The sequence below is a fragment of the Epinephelus lanceolatus genome, chromosome 8 (genome assembly GCF_041903045.1).
Source record: "Epinephelus lanceolatus isolate andai-2023 chromosome 8, ASM4190304v1, whole genome shotgun sequence".
NCBI lineage: Eukaryota > Metazoa > Chordata > Actinopteri > Perciformes > Serranidae > Epinephelus > Epinephelus lanceolatus.
Genome location: NC_135741.1, coordinates 37,782,599 through 37,804,049, shown reverse-complemented (window position 1 = coordinate 37,804,049; position 21,451 = coordinate 37,782,599). Strand labels below are relative to the sequence as shown.

General features: G+C 40.9%; 2 protein-coding genes and 1 long non-coding RNA gene across 7 annotated transcripts in view; 2 read left to right on the top strand and 1 right to left on the bottom strand.

Moving 5' to 3' along the window:
* ptpn11b (protein tyrosine phosphatase non-receptor type 11b) overlaps positions 1 to 3,209 on the top strand; it is a 49,493-nt gene extending 46,284 nt beyond the window's left edge. For all 3 annotated transcript variants that reach the window (XM_033629327.2, XM_033629326.2, XM_033629328.2), the window contains exon 16: positions 89 to 3,209. The gene's annotated coding sequence lies outside the window, so the exon portion shown is untranslated. The remainder of the gene's footprint in view (positions 1 to 88) is intronic.
* A 1,670-nt stretch (positions 3,210 to 4,879) lies between these two features.
* Positions 4,880 to 12,448, bottom strand: rnf223 (ring finger protein 223). The gene is made up of 2 exons (XM_033628337.2): positions 12,129 to 12,448; positions 4,880 to 6,619 (listed from the first exon to the last, which is right to left on the bottom strand). Exon 2 carries the CDS (start codon positions 6,527 to 6,529, stop codon positions 5,807 to 5,809), a length of 723 nt encoding a protein of 240 aa, XP_033484228.1. The 5' UTR covers positions 6,530 to 6,619; positions 12,129 to 12,448; the 3' UTR covers positions 4,880 to 5,806.
* A 7,776-nt stretch (positions 12,449 to 20,224) lies between these two features.
* The window catches only part of LOC117257799 (uncharacterized), a 9,361-nt gene continuing 8,134 nt past the window's right edge, over positions 20,225 to 21,451 (top strand). For 2 of the 3 annotated variants that reach the window (XR_004501726.2, XR_004501724.2), the window contains exon 1: positions 20,225 to 20,389. This is a non-coding gene — a long non-coding RNA (uncharacterized LOC117257799). The remainder of the gene's footprint in view (positions 20,390 to 21,451) is intronic. The other variant, XR_004501725.2, reaches the window with a different exon arrangement.

The window sequence follows — 21,451 nt, the reverse complement described above, 5'->3', positions numbered from 1 at the left end:
TTTTAGCTCCAGGTCCCAGTGTTCATGATTCAAAGCGACACCAGCCATTAACTCCACTTGTCTGCCTGTCTGTTTGTGTTTGCTTCAGTTTCAGCGGAGGTGTCGCTTCATCAGCGCCTGAATATCCCTTGGGGGAGGAGGGAGTGCGTTACTCTGACTACGCCCCACAGCAGTGGACCCTGCCTGGGCTCAAGGTGGCGAGCTGACCCCCCTTTCCTGCTGCCGTCCTGCTGGACCTCTCTGTCTGGAGTCAAACCTTACCCTCCATAGAGAGGATGACTCTACAGCATAGTGCTCTCGCTCAGGACCTTTGTCACTCCCCTCTCTCCCCTTCTACTGCTCCACCCCCTCCCTCTCTTAACCAACGCAAGTGCCTTGTCACAGAATTTTTTCTGTAATCTAGCCTCCCCGAAACTGCTGTTACATCTCCACTGTTACTACTTTCCAAATCCTGGAAGTTGACGTAAGAAACCACCAGTTTGTCCTTGTGATGATGCATAGTAAACATGGAGTCTACCCCGGCCTGAACTGAACAGAACTGTACGGGACCCAAGAAGAGGTCAAAGCTAAGCTGTTTGTCCTGCTTGTTGCCAGAAATCACTCTGTTCGCTAGCCCTCTTCCTCTGTCTTTGCTGGCTTCCACTTGAACTAGAAACTTTTGACAGCATTCTGTCCCTCCAGCTGTGGTTATTAATGGTTATTAACATGGCCGCTGAGTGATAGCAAGGACAGTTATGTAACCTGATACAGGTCCCCGAGGCACAGGGAAGGCAAGCGGGCCCCCTTCTTCAAAAAAAAAACAGAATAATTTGTAGGTGTAAAATTGGACTCTTTTGATTTTTTTTGACTGATTGTCAAAGTGTTGTTAAAGAGTTTCCTGCAAATGCCAATCAGCTGCTCTGTACTTTACAGACCTGCAGGTCATTTTTACTTACTTCTTGAGGTCACTGGGACATACAGTCCACATCAGTCCTGCCTGTCATTTGAACATGGCCTCCAGCTGGTCCCACTCTGAGCACAAACTCGTTCTTGTTTTCATTACTTTGTGGTGTTTTTGTTGATACTGTGGGTATCATGGTTGTGTAGCATATGAGATGTAGATTTTTTTGAATATATATATCTATATATTTATAAAGGAGCATTTTGGTGGAAAAGATCATGTTGAAGCACAGTTGTCTAAGCAGCATCCCCAGCACTAAGTTTGATTTACTGATAGATTGTAATAGTAGTTTGAAGTCCACATTTGACGGGAAACAGGTGGAGAGGATTCCTGAATGGGTGTTCTGAGTTGAGCTTGGCTGGCCGCTGCCTCTCAGCTTCGTTCGACTGGCTGTCCTCGTTAATCAGCAGGTCTGATGCAGTTCAACATCTGTCGGAGGAGATCGTCACAAGGAGACGAGGGAAAGGGGGCGATTACAGTGGGCCAGATGGCCATCTGCCTGAGATTGAAGAATAGATTTGTCTCCAAAAAGTAATTTAGAAGATGGCCATAATCCAGGCTTGATGATAGTGGGGCGAGTAAGCCGACGTCATTGATGTGATAACGAAGACGGCGGTGGCGCGGAGCACTGAGCCCTCTGCACTGTCTGGCAGATTGTTTGCTATTTTTAGCCTCTAGTATCAGCACCAAAATATCCTGCTCACATAAAAGTGCTGGTATGTCGGTGAAATCTGACCGAGCTTGTTGAAATTTGTAACTTAATGATCCTGAAGTCCTTTAAAAACTGTCTTTTGCAGTAGACAGATGTCCTGATAATGTGTTTTAATGTGTGTGTGTGTGTGTGTGTGTGTGTGTTTTTTTAAAGCATCAAAATAAACGATGAATGATCTGCTCTTGTTGGTGGCGTCTGTGCTCAGACCATTCCTCTTTCTCCACCAGCAGAAGTGCTCGACTAACCAGGTCAAGGACACTCACAGGCTGGACTCGCCTTGTTTTCTTCAGTCGTAAATTGGCCAGTTTCTGCTGCTGCAGCTCGTGATTCTTAAGAAACATGATTTAAGATACAGCTAATTGTAATCAGAATGTACTGGAGTAATAGCACTCAGTCATTGCACTGTAATAAACTGTAATTTAATACTGTTGACCTTGTGAAGGATATTAAAATATAGTGAAAGTGTGACCTGCAGCAGCCATATCGTCCTGTGTGAAAACCGAGTTCTGTCTTTTTAAAGAGCACAGAGTCCTTTTATGAAGGTCTCAGTTGAAGCTTTGTCTGTCTAGTGATTTCAGTCAGGAGAGTTTTCCCGGTATGAAGTGTTGCCAATGTATTTTAATGGTTGATTCCTTGTGAGAATAAAAAGCTACGTTTTTCTGAAATGTGTGGCATTGATGCCGTGTGTCAGTGATGGCTGATGTCTGTCTAAAAATATGCTGCATCACTTGATGTACTTCAGTTGCATTTGAACAATGCAGACGTGTGGATTCTTCTGGTTCTTCCTTTTGTCCTTTTCCCATCTGAACTGTGATCTTTGTCTGATGAATGACAAAATGACTTTTGTGGTTTTGTTTCTGTGTTCCTGAACTATCTTGCGCTGTGGATGATTCAGATTTTTATTGTATTTCACTTTGCCTCTATGGGTCAATTTTCTTTTCTTTTTTTATGAAATGGTGAAACATCAATACTTGAAAGTGTGAAACTGCTGAATCTTTGGCCTCAGGCTGTGTGTGGATGTCCGTTGGCTGTGGAAGTATTTTTGGTAGTGCACTAGACTTTTTGGTGTTTTGTTTTTTTTTTCTTGTTGTTTCATTTCAAATTGTATTTCTAATTGATTGTTTTATCCAATATTGCATTTTGTATTGTGTCAGAATTATCATTATTATTATTATTATCATTATTATTATTATTATTATTGGTGTAATTTCACCATGCATAAGTAAATTCTGGCTCCGAGTTGAACCAGCATACATGGAGGTATGCAGTAGTAATACGGTATTTTCTTTCTGCTCGTCCTCTTACATTTACTTGAACATGATGTCTTTTTGTTTTGATTCCTTTTTCCTCTGTTGGTTGCAGTATGCCTGAAGTGAGTATACTGAGTGCTCCCATGTTGTTCAGTGGAGGCTCTTCCCCTTTTTCCTCTTCTTGCACTGGCTCTGCCCAGACGCCTTTTTGCTGTATAGACTACAACTGCTGATGCAATGAGCTGCCAGAAATGGCAACAAAATGGTTTATTATCATATAGTTTAATAAAAATCTATGATGGCACTATGTTAGGTTACCTTTTGCTTGTTTCTGGTGTGTTTGCTTGTGAATCTGAAGCTGTTCTTCTGCCGGACATGAAGAATCCATTTTTGAAAAAGGTTTTTGGAAACTGTGCCCCAAAGTCAGTGGCAGTCCTAGACTCTGGGCAAAGAAGCCCATTGAAACCCCATAAAAATTCCTTAAGTCAAAAACTGCATTTTGTCAGTTTTGCTTGATCAAACGTCATAATCATTTATTAAGAAAATAATAAATAATGTACACACACATGTCAGTATTTTAACATCCAGCTGTGGTATGGTAGCCAGAAGATGGAGGTTTATAGTAAATATGGCATTACGTGACCATCAGGGACCCTTTTCCACAATTTTTTGTGAGTGGGCCCCAAACATGTGCCTGGTTTGCCTCTCCTGATGGTGCCCCCCTCTCCAAAGTGAATGAAAAATCAGTATATGAAGCAAGCTTCCTGTATCTTGCCTCCGGGTGAAGTCCCTGCAGTGGAGCAGAGAACACAGGACAGTGTGTTGTTACAAAGCTGTGTTTGTGTTGAACCCCGCTGTGGCTCTCCATCTCACATCCACTCCGGTTGTCTCCTCAGCTGGAAAAGTGCTCCACTGCATGACCCGCGTGATGACCGAGAATATTGCTCAATGAGCAGGAGTTAACCAACATTAATATTGAAAAGCAAGGCAGAAAACTCATTCCAGAAAAACACCAATTTAAACGATAATGACAGATTATTTCATGGTTGAAGTGGCCGGCAGAAATTGTATTTTATAACTCAAGATAAAATGAAAGAGAGGGGAAAACACAAGAATGAGTTTAAAGTTAGTGCCGTTTTAACTGTTATTTTCCGCATTTTAACACATGAGACACATTAGGTGTTAAATAAAACAGTTTTATGTAGCTGCTATCCACAAGGAAATAGGCTGTTTACTCTGCTTTATTGGAGAGAAGGAAAAACTTAACACAGACGACTTCACATTGGGCATCCTTTGTGAAAATGCGTAGTTTAAATGCCCCAGAGCAAAATGAGGACAACTAACAAGAAGCTTTTATTCATTCTTTTACACACAATATTTATTATTGTCTGCTTTGTTTATACCTTTATTCATTTAGGAAACATTTTCACAACCCATTTGAAGCCATGACTGAGCCTTTTTGTTTTTATCTGCATCTGTTGGTTAACTGTGTGTACTGGCAGTTAACACAGTGCTCCAGGAAGTAGCACTTTTATTATGGCCGCTCCTAAATGAATGTTTGAATTTAACGTAAATGTCTTATCACCCTGTGTCACAAGTGAGATACCTGGAAAACCCCACAGCCTAACTTTTCGTTTATCTGACACACCCAATCCAGGAATAATAAAAGCAACTCTTCCTGTCAAGGCGAAGGAAGGCTTTACTTTTATAGTCATGTGTTTAAGGTGCAGATAGGGAGGAAATGACACACAGCAGTCAGTAAATGGCTCAACTGTTTTGCAACTTGACCCTGAAACTAGTGCTTCTTTTTTAATTGCAGTCAAGCACGTCAGCAGCTTTGTGTTATTTTAGGGGAATTTACTACACTTGCTGTTTAAATAGATTAAACTACTAACTGACGCAGAGAAAACGCAAGAACATGACAAGTCACAATCAAATGATATCAGTCTAAATAATGAGGCTGTCGTGTACAAATGATTTGTTCTTTCCCAGAAACAGGATCTTTTTATTACAGTTCTGTAAACAAGGACGTATCAAAACACACAAATCAAATGTACATTATATAAAGTTTGAGTTCGTAGTTGGCACATTGGGTTTACATTCATTTTCTTCTGTTGCAGACCTTTTTTTCTTACTAGAACTCAACTGAAGTGTTTTTTAGCCAACTAGATGTTTGCAAAGCAAAGTTCACATCAGTATTTTATACGTCACTGTTTGGCTTGGATACAGCGGCGAGTTTCCTCCTTATTGCTTAATGATTTGCACAAATCAACCCACTCATGTCCTCTGTTACCTAATACTCTGCCAAATGTCCGAATATGACAACAAATTCATTCAAACCAGTTAGACCCAAAATTCTGATGTAATTTAAAACTATAGGTGTTGATTTAAGTGCAAAAATGTGGATTCTGTGTTTGTGTCACTGGACACAACTGAAGTGTTCATCACAGTTCATCTCCCTCCACTCTTTGGTGGCATTTGTGTCTTTGTAAGCTTGTATGAACAGTTGAAGCTGCTATGGGTTAAATTTGATGTGATTCTTATTTTGAAATTCAACCTAATTCTAATAAGTCTGATGGCATATGACACAATAACACAAAATTCAAGTGAAAATTGGTGCTGTCGGTATTGCTTTCAGCTCCTTCATCTCCATCCCTTGGCGGGGTCCACCACAGTCTCTCTTTTGTTGAAACCACTGCCGGGAGCACTGAAGTCAGACATCTTAAAAGCCTACACATAGAGGCTTTAACATCTGTGGTTCTGTTGCAAGTTAGACATCTGAGGTCTTCACAGTTGTGTGTGTCAATGTGCACTTAGCGAAAGTGCAGTTATGCACAAAGAATGTACAGTGTCAAATGTGTCATAAACAATATAGTTCCAGTGAAGTCCAGTCAGTCTATAAGTTTAATCTGTCAGACCAGTTTGCCTGGTGAACAGGTTGAGATGAGTGGTAGTTGTTGGGGGGGTAGTTGGGTTTGAGTGAATAGGTTCTCGCATACAGCGCATGTTCCCAGTGCTGAATACACACTGCAGTGGCCACAACACAACTACAATAAGCAGCACCATGAGCACAATGAAGAGCACCATCCTCTTCCAGTCTGATAGCCGGTCCAGCAGGCCAAAAGTCCGGGTCTGGGTCTGGGTCTGGATTGGAGCATCCACTGCCTTACTCGCTCCAATATCAATGCAGATGCAGAAGGCTGATGGACTGTCAGGGGCGCCCGAGCTGGCGTCCTGCCCTGAGCTCTTGTAGCACAGCTTCTCCCCCTCCAGCCACACTGGCTCTTCGTGCTGCTGGTGGCTGGGCAGCTTGCAGAGGACCTCGCGGCTGGTTGTCAGAGCAGGGGGTCCCTCCTCAGGCAGCATGGTGGGGTGACGGCAGAAGGGACAGGAGAGGCGAGTGCTGCCGCTGTTATCGTCCTGGTCAGCCAGAGAGACAGCCATGAGGCGGGAGAGGCACTCCAGACAGAAGGTGTGGGTGCACTCCAGCAGCTTGGGTGTTTTGAAGACATTGTCGTAGTAGTTGTAGCAGATGGAGCACTCTGGCTGGCTAGTGACTGACACCTTCTTTTTCAGATCTCCGGCAGTGTCCTGGGGGGAGACCTGCATGTGCCAAATCTGTTCCATCGTCAGAAATGAATTTCCACTCTCTCCTCTGTTTAGTCTTCCTTGGCCCGTTCTTTTCTCCTCCTGGTCTGTCTTTAACTTCTGAACTGTCTGAAAAAAAAGAACAGATGGCAAGTACAGATTAGTTTTCCTATTACAGTTGATATCTTGCTGCTAGTATCATGAAAACTGTGCAAGCACGTGCAAAACATTTTTTCAGTCATGCACAACTGTAATCCCATCAAGCTAACAGGATTTTAGTCAATCAGTGCACATTTTATACAGCCCAGGTGAATGTTGAACTTTTAACTATTTTAAGCCTCACGTAGAGCACACATAATATTGCAAAGGTGACAGGATTTTGGTCTGTCAATGAGTAATTCAATCACGAGTGTGATGCAAAATGGGACAAATGGCTTGAATGTGACTGTGGGCTTGCTAAAGCAACAGCGACAAGCACAAACAAATCAGCGGCCTGCCAGGACAAGAACAGAAGGGACAATGTCCACCCCGTACGGTACGTAGTGTGGGCAGCACTGACTGAAACATACTGCATGTACAGAGTGAGTGCTACTGTTTGGATAGCATGGTTATTAAGGAAACAACAACAACAACAACAAAAAATCAGTGGTTTCATTTCAATCAGGCAGAGGTGGGACCAGGTCATTGTTTTGCAAGTCACAAGCAAGTCCCAAATCTTTGCACTGAAGTCCCAGTTCAAGTCCCGCATGAAGACTGACTCCTAAACTTTGAGTTTTGAGTCATAATGTGCTCTTCACCAAATGTAATGCCATTTTAGCAGTAATATAAGACATTTACAAAAGTCATGAATGCTTCATAAGTCACTGGTGTTAAAGTCGAGTTGCAAGTCTTTTTTGATTTTGTTGAGTCTATAGTCATCAAATTTGTGACTTGAGTGAGACTCAAGACCAAGTCATGTGATTCAAGTCTACACCTCTGAAATCTGGACACAAGGAATCTGCACATCTGGACATCTGGACCCCAAACCAGAAAAACAAAGACAAGCCTTATCAGGACCCTTGATTCTACCATAAACTGATGTAGGTCTGCTCTCTCTGCAGATTCACGTGAAGGCCAAATGACACTTCTCCCAGTATTAACATAAGCGAAAAATAATTCCTGCATCTGCCCTGTGATTTGTCTGGTCCAAAATTAAAAGGGTTCTCACTGGCCCATACTGCACCCCTCCCCCAAGATTCCTGAAAATCGTGAAAACTAATTTTTTGGAAATTCACCTGACAGACAATCAAATCGATACAGATACAGAAACTGACCCGAAAACATAACCTCCTCGGCAGATGTAATTATAAAATTACATAACCTCTACTTACCTCCAATGACCTACAGCAGTTTAGTGTTGGAAGGTTTGACCAGTGAATGACTCTGCCGCGTCTCATCATTTGCTGAGTGTCGTATCACAATGCTAAATGGGTCAGCCAAGCAGTAATTAGCGGTCATTGTAAACATGGTGACACTGGGTGTATTTTGCTTGCTCAGGACCTGTACATAGAGTCAGTCAGAGTGTAAACTTTATTGTCCTCAGGGTACATTGCTTAATTGATGAGGAAAGACACTTTCCAACCTAGTAAATTTCCCAGGGCAGATAAACCCAGAGGGGTGCAGCTTTAACTGTCAAATATTTTATTAATATTTATATAATGATATCCTAGACTGGTGAAAAATCAGAATCTATGTTATCTAACCAATGATTAAGCAAGCATACTTTGGTAAATTTACACTTAAAGAGTTTAGCCCAAGTGCTATCTTTCCTGCTATTTTAAGCTACTGATATAAACTGCTCCTGTTAGTTTTTTAACCCTTGAACAGCCCCACTAGAGACACCTTATTTTTAAGGTTTCGGTTGTACACCAGGTACACCTGGGAGTCCTTGGGCATTTTTTTGCATCTAGCAGCTGATGAAAGATTGTTTTGGGTGCGTTACAGTATGTGGTCCTCCCTGGAATAGAATCAGGGATAAACACAGGCTGCTTTGTTAGTGTGACTTTTTGAACATGTGTGTTCAAATCTGTATATCAGAAGCTAATAGAGCAGGTTTTGTGTCTCTGTAGGTCAACTGTATCTTAGTTGGAAAGTGTAAAGTCTGCAGATCTCAGGGCTTTAATGGGCCAAATTGTTGCTGTCCTCTGAGTTTGGCCTCCCCGTCCACTTCTTTTAGGATGATAAGAATATTACATGGTAATAAACTGTCTGCTAGTGCTTTGGCTGAGGTATTAAAGGCTCCTAGTGAAGAAGACTGTGTTTGTGTGATAGGGATGATGGATTGTCAGAACACAGGTGTTCTCCTCTCTGTGCCCTCAGGGCTGGTCCTGCCCCAGCACTCCCCCCTACACAAAGTCTCTGCTTGTTCTCTGTCTAATCGCTCCATCTACCCTTGAAATTCCTGCTTCGCCAACTCTCTCTCTCTCTGCGTCTCTACTGAATTCGAATATGCTTTAGTGGGCTGAGGACAGATTTTTCTGTATAATTACACCTGTCTTATCAGTTTAAAGCCTCCCCTAATCACTGATCAAGACTATATTCCCCTATTGCTAACACTGAAATTCTGTTATCGAGTGTGGTCAGTTGGTAAAGACTCCTGTGTAAAAGTGTATCCAGATAAAACCACAGTGGACTATTTTTCTCAATCCTTCCTCACCAAGGATGTAGGTTTCATTTCAATATTGGGGGGAACATGTGAAACCGGGGTTTGGGGCGTTCTACATATTAAGGGGGATGTGTCCCCTTTGTGTCCCCCCCAAAATCTACACTTATGCACCTCATCAACCACTAATAAGAAAATACCTGCATCCAGTGAGAGAGCAGCCAACTGAAAAACTCAGTGAAGTCCTTCAAGCATTCAAATATTTACACAGTGGCTTCTCATTTTCAAATGAGGCTGCTCAAGCATGCAAAGTACAGCTTCAAGAAATGACTGAACAAATGACACAATAAATATCTTAAATAGTAACCATGCTATGACAATTTGTGTCAATTGTCTCCTCTTTGAACTGGAATTGAAATGAACTACTTTGCTTTTTTTCACTTTTGAGAACTGGATGTTTTTTGGTTCAAATAAAGTAATTTGTGGTTCAACAGACAGGCATCAACCACAGTCAGGCACATGTTGCTCTCTAAAGCTATGCCGTTATAATTTGCATAGCCAGTGTTTACACAAAGTGTCCATTCACACTCATAAAGGTTCATATTAGGTTAATCAATATATGTTTCTTCACATCAGTCACGGGTCATAGAGATCAAGCTCAAGGTCTTTAAAAGGAGACACCGTTTCCCAAAGCCCCAGGCCATGTTACCTGTAGAATGAGCACTAAGTAAATAGCAACCAACTGAGCACTGAACAACAACACAGTCTCCCATTGTCAAAAGCCAATGAGGTGAGAGCGTTTTAGTGGCAGCCCCAGGCTGCACTTTGTTGTACTCCTAATGATTCCTCTAATGGTCCTCATCAGAACACCAGGCTCCAATACTCACCTGATACAACAGAGTTCTAAATAAATACGCCAAAAAGGTTCAAATACATTCATTTTTACAGGGTAAAAATAAAAACAAGAAGATCAGATTCAAACCTGGTCTATCCTGCTTAGCTGTGAGCTTGATGTGACCTCACCTGTGTGAAGTCTAAGTTTGTCCTCAGGTCATCTCCATCTCTAGTGGTTTGGTTACACATTTAACTTCTATCTTAGCTAAAGGTTCACAGCATTTGTCCACTGGCTGGTCAGGAGGAATGCACCAAAACCATTCCACACCTCTCTAAATTCCTACTGATCTTATTTACAAATGCAAAAATATGCTGTTCACATCATGATCTGACCCTCTGAAAGTCTTTCACACATTCCAGACACAAGTGAGACTGCACTGAGAACAAATTATGAAATATCTCCCTGCACTGGTGGCGTCTCGGTTTTCTGAAATTGAAGCAATTGGTAGTCTAGATGAGCGTGGTAGTGTAGAGATATCTGTCTAGTAAACAGATGTAGTTTTAGACTCATTAAATGGGACTAAAAGTTTTGAAATATTAATTAACTCATACATTCTTTTACAAAAGAAAAGTTAAATTTATGAGCAATTTACTTATTTCTTATGATTTCTTCTTCTGCCAGCACTAAATAACTACAACTGAAGGTGTCCATTGGTGCCAACCATGTCGGCAAAGCTTGATGTGAACTTTGTTGTGTTCCTTACAACCATGGTACTCCTTCAAATTAAAGCTGTACGTTTGTCTTTTTAAAGAAAAGGACAACCAGCCTATTTGAAGAACAATGAACTGACTGACATGTAACACATTAAAACAGGATTGTTGTGGAACTCAAATTGTTAAATGTACTGGTGTTAGTCTATGCACATCAAATAATTGGTTATATTAACCAATTAAGTTTTAAACTAGCTTATATATTTTAAGAACATAATAGAATTCCTAAATTTCAGTTATGGCTTTTGGACTTGGTGTGTCACCCCAAGATTTTCAGTTTGGCCACCCCTATGACAAATATCTTGGAGTACCACTGGTTTAAGGTGGAGAAACTCTAATTGCCTATGTACTGTCCATTTGCACAACAGAGATGTATAAACCACACTGAAGTGTTTCTGTCATTGTTTTTTAACTGTCCAGAGTCCAAGTGGAGGAAAGGGAATCCATAGGGCTTTAGGGACAATCTAAAGGTTCATGCACTCGACAGCAGAGTCAAATATTAACTGCTGAACCCAAAAATACCAACTTCAAACACAGGAGAGGTCCCTTTATTGTCTTTGTACAGTATCGTGCTATGTCCTTCAATATATGGTCCCTCATTATCAGTGGCATATCATGTTTTTCTCACCTGTCCTACTGACCTATTAGTGTACAAATCGCACCTCGTCTGTCACGAGACCTAATTCAATCTGAAACGTTCCCTTCAGTCTTCATGTCAAATACCATAGTTTTTCTTTTTGTTAGCCCCTTTGTGTCGGGCTCAGCTGTGTGTATCATCAGCTCAACTGTCATCCATAATGCTGCCCTACCTGTTCTCAGTCTGAAAAGTAAGTGAAACTCGATCAACCTGCCATTTGAACTGAGGGTGGGGGTGCCGGCAGTTAAACTGAACATAAGGCTGGCTGAAGCGGAGACAGACCGGAGCACGCACAGATAGCACATGTGTAAACACAACACACAATGCAGGAAACAGTATGCAGACACAGAAAAAAATATACAGAAAAAAATGTGACCACTGGCTCGTGCAGCTGCTACTGGGGTTCTGTTATCCACCTTATGATGGATGTAATCCACCTGCACTATCACATTTATTTGTGAATGAATAAACTTAAAAAAATAAGTTAAGGAAATGCCTCATTGATTACAGATCAAGCCAACAGTCTGGAGTTTTATTGGTACTTGGTTTTAGGAAAATCTCTTCACTCACAGTGCTGCAGTTCTTAAAAAGAGTCAGGTCATTTATGGTCTTTACTTTCAAAGAAACTGCTTAAATGAAAACACTGTTTGGAATGAAACCGTTTTTAAAGTCTTGTATTATAGGCCACAAACCGATATAAAAAGCACAAAAGCACAAAAGCACAAGGCAGCATTTAGAGTAGAGGTTCAGTTTACCTGTGAACTGAAGAAGATGTCAGATGATCCTTGCTTTATCTCTCTGGGCCAGGCTCAGCTCACTCCCTTTACTCTCGAAAATGCATTTTCCTGGAGTCAAAGTCAACTGACTTCTGAGATGCTGGCAGGGAGTTTGGGGTTTTAATTGTGCCTCTGGACAGGCCAAGGTCCTCCTCTGTACTGGTCTGAACACTGTGCTGGAGTCACAGGTGTGTGTGTGTGTGTGTGTGTGTGTAGGTGGGTGTGTGCTCAGAGGCTGTGTAATAGCTTTTGTCTGCTCTGGGTCCTCCTTCCTCTGCATCCGTTGGCCGATATTACCTGCCCTGCTCTGTCAGCTCCCCTTTTAGCACTTTATGTAAATAGGTTGAGACAGTGCCTCGGCCTTGAGGTGGTGTCTGGGGGGGGGGGGGGGAGAGAACCCTTAGACTTCAATGAGAGTAATACACATTCTCGCCTTCTCACCACCCCTCCCTGTCTCTTTCTATGTTGATATCTTTCTCTTTTTCCTCCTCACCTCTTTTATCCCTGTCACCCACCCTTACAAAAACACACACATAATGCAAATACCCCTCACCTCCAGCACTGTATACAAACACACACCGTAATAAATCCTTCAACTGACAACTGCATTTACTTTCTTGTCAACTATATCTCACATTTGCACTCTTAAAAAACTCTGCAGGCTGCACCTTTTTTTTTTCCCCCAGAATGACGAAAAGCAAACTGAATGAAACAGCCGATGTGGCGTAACACCACTGTGCTGGACATTAAACACAAAAGACACACAAACTACACAGCCTTTGCATCAGCCAGCATGTTTTAGCTGCACAAAACATATAAAGGATTCATTTCCATTTAGTGAGTGATAAGGTACCAGGTGGTGATACAGGACTGTCTTCCCACCGGAGCGCTGCTCTCTCTGAATAGACTGTTGTTCCACCTCTTTAACAACATACAGTTTTGCTGTATGACACAGTATGACACGTCAGCACTGGCTAGTCTGAAAACTTTTCCAGCTACGCTTCACCAGGGACAGTGTCTTGAAATGACAGGGCTGGACCTGGCAGATTTGGCTACCTAGAGCTCCTTTGTACTGTGCCCAGGATTGCTCTTACTTTTTCATTTTGTCTTAGGACGCATTTTTGATCTGCTTTAAACAAACCCTGGTGCGCTTTCAGGGATAGTTCGGTTGATTTGCAGTGGTGTGAACGCTCATTCGAATTCTGGTGCTGACCACACAAGTGATCCCTGGTCCGCTTGAAAACTGGAGGTTTCGGTTCACTTGCAAGTGAACCCTGGTGTGGTTCGCTTACAGTGGGAAATGCAAAGAGACTATCCAGCAAACCAAAGAGAGGAAGTGACATAGAGCACAATGCATTTTGATGTTTTGTGGTGACCAAGCCGGCTGAAGGGGATGGATTTCCGTTTTCGGTCCTGGCCAATCGATGAACCGGGTTTTCTTCTCCCTTATGCTTTTATTCTTCATGGTCAGTGGTCATTTCGGGCATTACTGCCTCCAAACAAGCAGCAGTTGTAACTGTGTAAAGTTGTCCAGGCGATTTGGTTCGCTTTAAAAGGTGCAGTGTGAAAGTGAACCGAACCAAATAAAGGTGTGAAATTTTTTGGCATTCCCTGCCCAATCGAGTCCCCCCAACTACCTTGGCGTGAATGCGCCCTTACTCTAATGCTCTCCACATACACCCCACCCCATCAGACCCTTGTGTGGGTAATCACTTGAACACATTAGGCTGAACTGCATTGTCAGGACTAGAAGCCAACCGTTAGCATTAGATCTTCAGATCTTTTTCCTTCATATTCAATTATATATATCAAAAACATATATATGAGGGTGGGGCTGAGATCACCTTTAGCAGCAAAGAATATTTTCTTCAAATCTGCATTTTCTAAGACTTTTATAAACATTTATTCAATATTTAATTCGGGAAATAAACATAAAAATAACAAATGTACATCCACCAGGAAGAGGCTCCTGCTCATTAAGCTGACTTGAAGGATGTGTGTTAGGCTTTTTATTTGACTACTCATTTTATTTTATGGTAATGACTAATGGCTCTGGGCCATTAGCAATAGCATGTCGCTGCAATAACAGCTGCCTAACTGACTCGGTTATTTAGTAACCCAAACACAAATAGTGCCGTATCATATCAGCAAAGTAATTTATTGGGCATTGAGTTGTGAGTGCTTTGAGGAAGGAGAAGGTATACAATCAGAACCTGTTTTATTCCCCTTCCTGGAATCCATGAACCTGGCTTTGTAATAAACATGCCAAAGATTTAGTGGCTGGCTGGGGGAAAGTAATAAGCTATGGTAAGTTATCTTGCAGGATGGAGGGTTGGGTGAGGCTGCTGCTGAGGTCGGAGAGGGATACACGTGAGCAGGAAAGATGTGTGTGCAGGCAGGCTGTAAAATGACACAATGTTGACTGTCTCTCTATTCTGCCTGACATTTACTCCAACACTAGAGAGCAAAGATGATATTTTCAAGGCCATCGAGGGCAAAACCTGTGCTCTTGCATTTTTCCAGGGTAAAACACAATGTTATGTCTGGGGCGGCTGGTGGGATTGGGCAATAGAGGTTTGTGTACACTGGCTTTGTAGTAATGACCTTGTATTTCCTGTAATATGTAGAAGGACTTGTTCAGTATTGTCCACCTCTGATAAGATGTTTTTTGATTGATCATATTTTCAAGAACCGTCAGGATCATTGTAGCTGTCAATGGGACAGCAGTAGTAATAGTAGGTGTAGTCTTTTAGCAATGCGAGCAGCTTGGTTCGAGGGATGGGTAATTTGATTTTGACATTAATGTTCCCCAGTGGACAGACCCCAAAAAGTTTATGACCAAGTGCCTGCAAAACCAGTGATCCCAGGGCCGCCCATAAGTGGGTAAAGATTTCAGGGCCTTAGCCATTGGAAGGGGCCTGTGGAAGCCAGATATAATTATGTAAATGTGAGCAATGATAGATACATTTTCTTTTAAACCAAAATATTCACTATTATCAATTAAAGCAACAAAAATAAACATTTTCTGTTGCTTTAATAGAATGTAACCTGTGTCATAAAGAGAACCCCCTCTCCTGAAAATGGTATGAGTCTTTTTTTTTTTTTTTTTTTTTTGGTATGCAAATGTGAGAAACAGACTGTGGGCCGCCGGCCACATGACCAGGTATGTGTTGAAATGAGTAAAGCAGATATGGGAAGGCCCATTCACTGGACCTCTTCAGGGGCCCGGCCTTTTCTGTGGGCTGGCTTGAATGTCACATCAGGCTAAGCTATACTTTGTGCTTAGTGCTAATTAGCAAACGTTAGCATGCTAACACTTACTTTCTTGCTTTTGATTTTTTTTTTTTTTTTGCATCAGTATTTGGTGTAAATGTCTTTAATTCTGGCAAAGTAAAAGTACTCTGCTACTTTCATGGTTTTTATTGGAGGGCACAAATACATGTCCCCTGAAATCTACACCTATAGCCACTACAGCTTCCACCTGAGCAGAGGAAAAATCAAATGAAACTGTCACGATAATTTACTAAGCATATCCATGTTTCCCAGAGAATGAACCCTTCTGGACACCCTGTAAAGCTTTTTTTCTAGCATCTGGTAAAAGTGTCAACTTTTTACACAATATGTTGAAATGTAGTTGGCTTTTTATGAACCTTGTTCTGAAAATGCATCTGTATGATTTCAGCTACTCTCTGGCATTTACTCCAGCATTGATCTGAGGGCAAACTTCACATTTTTTACCCTATGTTTCGGGCATTGTTGCCTTGATTTGATAGAGAACAGAGGAGAGTTTGACAGGAAATGTTAGGGTTAAGAGAGAGGTGAATGATATGAAGCTAAGATCCCAAACTGGAGTTGAACTATGGTCGTTGCTGTTGTGCGATATGGATTTTTGGCCAATATGTTGCTCTGATGCTTTAAACTTTTTACATTTATTGGGAAGGTTCTTGAAATTGTAAAATCATCACTATATTATTGTTTTTAGGCATTTCATCTTGTTTGAATTTTTCTCCATTTTTTTTCTTTATCCTTTGAAAAACCATGATAGCCTCAATTGTTATTTGCTATAATCTTAAATTTGATGCCCCTTTCAGTAGATAATATATATTCAAATTCTTTTTAGTATTTTATTACATTTGCTCACATGTGTCTTTACTTATGCACTGTATAGACTTTTAGATTTACATACTGAATATGTGACATGATATGATAATATAAAAGGGTAAGATGTTATTCAGGATGCAATGCTGAGGTAGTGAGTACTCGTGATGAAACACTAGAGCTAGCTGTAATGTTGGACATACCAGCTGATACAGGGCTCCTGGGTAGGTGATGAGAATACCATGCACCTCAAGGTGCCTCTCCACCTTCCAACACCCATCTGCCTCTCTACACCACAGCAACCACTGGCAGCATTACATCAGTTTTTCCAACATAAAAACCTCTGACAGGGAGTCTTTATTGGGATTTTGAAGCTTTCAGCTGAAGAACTGGTGCCAGTATGAAGCACCCCAGTTGGTGTCACTTCCTGTCTGCGTCCTGTCTTAACTGTTAACAATTGAGGTGCAAGAGAGGAGAAAAGGTTACTGTTGAAGTTTAATTAAAAAGCCCACATACATTAAATGCTAAAGGTAAGATATGGAAGGCCAGTCCATTGTCATTCCTAGGTCATAAAGAACTGATACTTTGTTACACCCTTCGGTGTGTGATATTGAGGCACCCTTCAGCATCTTCACAAGAGACACTAGACTTTCACCAAACTCCAATTTGAATCCATCCATGGCAATACTTGACACTGAGACCAACTGATAGTATAAAGAGTGAGAAAGTCTGCATACTTGGATGGGTCAAACAAGCAATGACTTTCACCCAGAAGACCTCTGTTCATGTCCTGTTTGAAACTAAAAGTCAAATTTGTTTTAACATTATGTTATGCAGCCTAACTTACCTACCTAATTCCCATGTGAAACCAAAAGTCAATGTTGTTTCAATGTAACGTTACACAACTTAGAAACCTATGTCCCATGTGAAACCAAAACTCACTTAAATAACACACACCGCATCCAAAATCATCAACCATCCCACACCCAACCTCACAGAGCTCAACCACCACTCTGAGATGGAGATGAGCACGCTTCAACAAGAACATATAACGTTACCTAATTTATGTACGGTCATCACACATTCATGTCACTCATGTTTCGGGTTAAAATAAGTATTCTAAATACTTTAAAATTATGTAACATGATGTGAATACATTGTGTATTTTTTTTCTAAACCTAACCGCAACAGTTTCACAACATTAACCATGTGTTAATGTGTTTCAGCTTTGTGTCACATAGAGATGCTTAAAGGTGCCCTGTGCATTGTTTGAGATTCTGGGGTACATCTGTACCTGGGAATAATGGCTGGAATGCATGTTAGTAGAACAAGCATGAAGACTTAAGTTTCGGGATAGGTGGGATTTTTTTTTTTTTTTTTTTTTACTAAAATATAATAGCTTTAGGGCTCTAAATACTGCAGATGCTGTAATCTGTGCACAAAGATTTGTTTAATCTCTCATCTGTTGTTTATATTTGAGCCACTCTAGGTGAGACTTCAGTAAATCACAATAATAAAAAAAAACTGTACTACACACGATTGTATATTAGATATTGGTCCAGTCACCTATGTCTTTAGACAACAGAGAAAAGAGGTCATATTGAGGTCTGACAGTTGAGGTCAGAAGGACTTTAAAACAAAGCAGATAAACATGGTAAATATTGGTCTACAAACTTATGAGGGTTAATGTGACGGTTAACTGTACGTCACATCAGGCCATCAACTTATCTTTATGGCCCATGACTGAAAACACTCATTCTTCAAATTATCTTTGTTTGTGTGGCTCTGACTGCAGTGCTCTGTGTTTTCTTGCCAAGTCATTTGAGGAAGAGGGAAGTATTATCCATTATGCCTCTTATCAGGGTCACATTGTCATCATCATTATTATCACACATGTTATCATTAATAATTAACCAAAAGTTTCCGGATCTATCTAGGATGAACGCAGCTTCCTCTGAAACAAAGATGAGTTAAAGCAGGTCAAAACATCACACTCCAAAAGGTTATCACAGTGCTATGAATAGCTTTCCACATCAAGTATCCCACTTTAAAAATCAGCTCACGCAGTATTTCTGTTTGGCTTGAGATTATCATTTTTCCAGCACGCTGACCTTCACTGTCAACATGCGGCTTTTATGGTTATAGTCATGCTGAGTCTATTTTATGCATAATTGCATGCAGCCAAAATGACTCTTGGAAGATGATGACACGTTGTAAAAAACACCTGTTGTCACACACTCCCTATCACACACACCGCGTTGCTAACCCTGGACATAAAGATATGGTGCTGTGGATAGGATGCACCCATTTTCCCAATAAACGTTAAATTTAATCTGAAGTGCTGTCCTTGTCGTTTTTGTTTCTTTTTGCCAAGGAGATCAGCAAAAGCCTTTTGGAAAATACCCACTTGATTTTGTAACATCAGATCTCAAAAGCCCCATATGAAGTTTTGAATGGACTTTTGTAATGAGGAAAGTAAAGATTACAGAGAGCAAAGCTGATCCAATCTACATATGAGCATGTAAGTATTGTTTGAAGATGTACTTGAAAGATGTGAACTTCTCCTTTAAAGCAATACTTTTGATCATCTGAACAAGGACAGGAAGATAAATGTTAAATTTAAATAACTGGGCAAACTGGGGGAACTGCCCCAAGGCTTCAGTGACCAGAACTACAGCAAGTTTAAACTTAAGTTTGTCCCTTATGCGAAATATGTTCCTGAGCTGAGGGGTTCATTTAGGAACATTGCATAAAACCTCTAAGGTTTTCTCCTTGGCTAAGTGTTTATGTCATGTCGTCATCCTTTAATGTTACTTGACAGTAGTATTGTCAGTGTTAGCCAGCTTCTCCAAAATAAACAAGAAGAAGAATACAAAAAGAAATAGAAAGCCAAGCTGGACAGAAGATGAGAGAACAAACACGCACAAGCAGATGTGGCAAAAAGTAACAGACAAAATCAATACAAGAAATCTTGATGTGGAATGAACGGCAGAGGAAGTAATGAAGAAATATGAAAATATCTATACTTTCTAACAAGTTGAACATCACTAGTGTCCACTGGGTTTTCCCTGTCTTGAAAAATGTGCTTTGGTATCTCCTCCTCCTCTTTAATCACTTTAAATTCAGCCATTGATTTTATGTTCTGTAAATTATTTCACTTCAGGAAACTGGTTTTGATCCCTTACATTTTTCTGAGAGAAATGGTTACTAAGGATCTTCTAGCAATGCATAAGGGAATACTTAAGGGCAAACACTTAAAGATCAGCGGGTTTTTCCTTACAAAATCCTATGGAAATCCTTATGATAATTTTATGCAGCTCTTTTTTCTACGGGATACTTTTGCCATGAGACCCACTCGCAGCGTAATCCAGCCTCCCGGTCTCCCTTAGTAGCGGTAGCAGTAAGAAGTGTAGTCGAAGTACTATTAGTAGTAGCAGTTAAATTAAGTAAGCAGTAGGAATGTCTAGTGTATTTATACAGCACTTTCTGAGAGCAAAAATAGAAAAGCAGCAAAACAACATGACATTAACATAGATGGAATGCAAAAATAGAAAACCTTGTTTATCCCTGTTCATCACACCATTAACTTTTACCTGAAAACTCAAACTAATATTTACTCAAAATTATAAATTCTTTACTTTCATAATATTACATACTTTTGATAAATGTTGTAATTATACCACTGCATGTCTGGCAGTTAAGGGATCCCTATTTTTCTCTCTTATTTCAATGAAGGTTTTTTTTTTTTGTTCACTTTATCCTTATCCAGATAGAAGGTTGAAAAATTAAAAAATAATATATGTTGCTCAGATTGTAAAACCCTGTGAGACCATTGTGTGACTGACTCTGAATCTGGATCTGAAGTGATATCCAACCAGCAGGCTCTGCTCAGAGGCCCTACAGTGAATGACTCGATGATGCACTGTGCTATACTGTAGGTGGATGTCCCTCCATACAAAGCTCTGGTGTGAATTCCCTCTGTGCTGCCGGGGGAACGCTGTCCCCAGAGGCCCAAGAGACACTGTGCTCCCAGCATGACACCCCTGATTAGATGAAGTGACTCCAGGTGTGTGTTCAGGTGTGCTCTGACTGACCAGGTTCTCACTTCTTGTGTCTCTGATCTCAGCATGACTACTGACAGTGTAAGTTTTCTGTCTTTATTGTTGAATTCTTATTATCATATGATTACATTTTCATCTTATCTATAGTCTTCCTTATTGTAGCGAGGATTAATTACTGCATACTATTTGTTTGGTGGATTTTACTGAAGAAACCATGCATTCGATAATACAGAAAACAGATCCATGAGGGTTTTTTTCTCAGGAACACACTTTATGTGTGAGGCTGTTAAGTCATCCACTGTCCTTAGATCCATTCAAACAGTTGTTGAAAATCTGCTGAAGTGCTAGAGGGCTTCAAGACCTTTCAGTATAGCTGGTGAAAGTCTGAGCAACAACACTGTGGACCATCTGTAGGTGATAAAGTGATATTTGCAGCCCAAGTGGGAAGAAATAGAAAAATGAATAATCCATAGTGGATTGTCTTTACCCTAGTAAAAGTACCACTTCAGCTAGTAAGTAAAAGTCCTGCATTTAAAATCCTATTTATGTAGAAGTATTATCAACAAAATATAGGCTAATATATGAATTCAGTAAAATTACAACGCTCTGTATGCACAGCGCATTCTCCCATCACATATGCAGCCCACTGTACTGCACTGACTGAGCCTTTCATCTCAGCTTTTGATTACACAACTGGAGCATGGGTGGATCATGAGACAATAGCCCCCTGGGCACAGATATGCAAAGGGCCCCACAACCTCTCCTACATTGGAGCAAAACACACAGACTAGATCACTTTGTAGTCATAATGCATGTTTTTGTGATTTTGTGTCTGTTTGTGGTTGTTTGCCCATGTTTGTAGTTGTTTTGTGTCTCTTTGCAGGGCCTTTGAATCTCTTTGTGGTCTTTTTGTGTCTTTGTGGTCATTCTGAGTCTCTTCCTGGTCACTACGTGCTAATTTTAATGACATTTTGCAAGTGAAGGCCAGGGGCCCCCTGACACTTTGGGCCCTGAGGCCTGTGCCCGGTAGGCCTGTTCAGTAATCCACCCATGTACTGGAGTGAATTTATCTTGTATTTTTATGATATTGCAGTTAACCAGCAGATAGTAGCCTAAAGCAAATAACACAGTTCACGACTTGTT

What these genes read in the sequence shown, in the direction of transcription:
- rnf223 (XM_033628337.2), bottom strand. Translation starts at nt 6,529, where the DNA reads ATGGAACAGATTTGGCACATGCAGGTCTCCCCCCAGGACACTGCCGGA.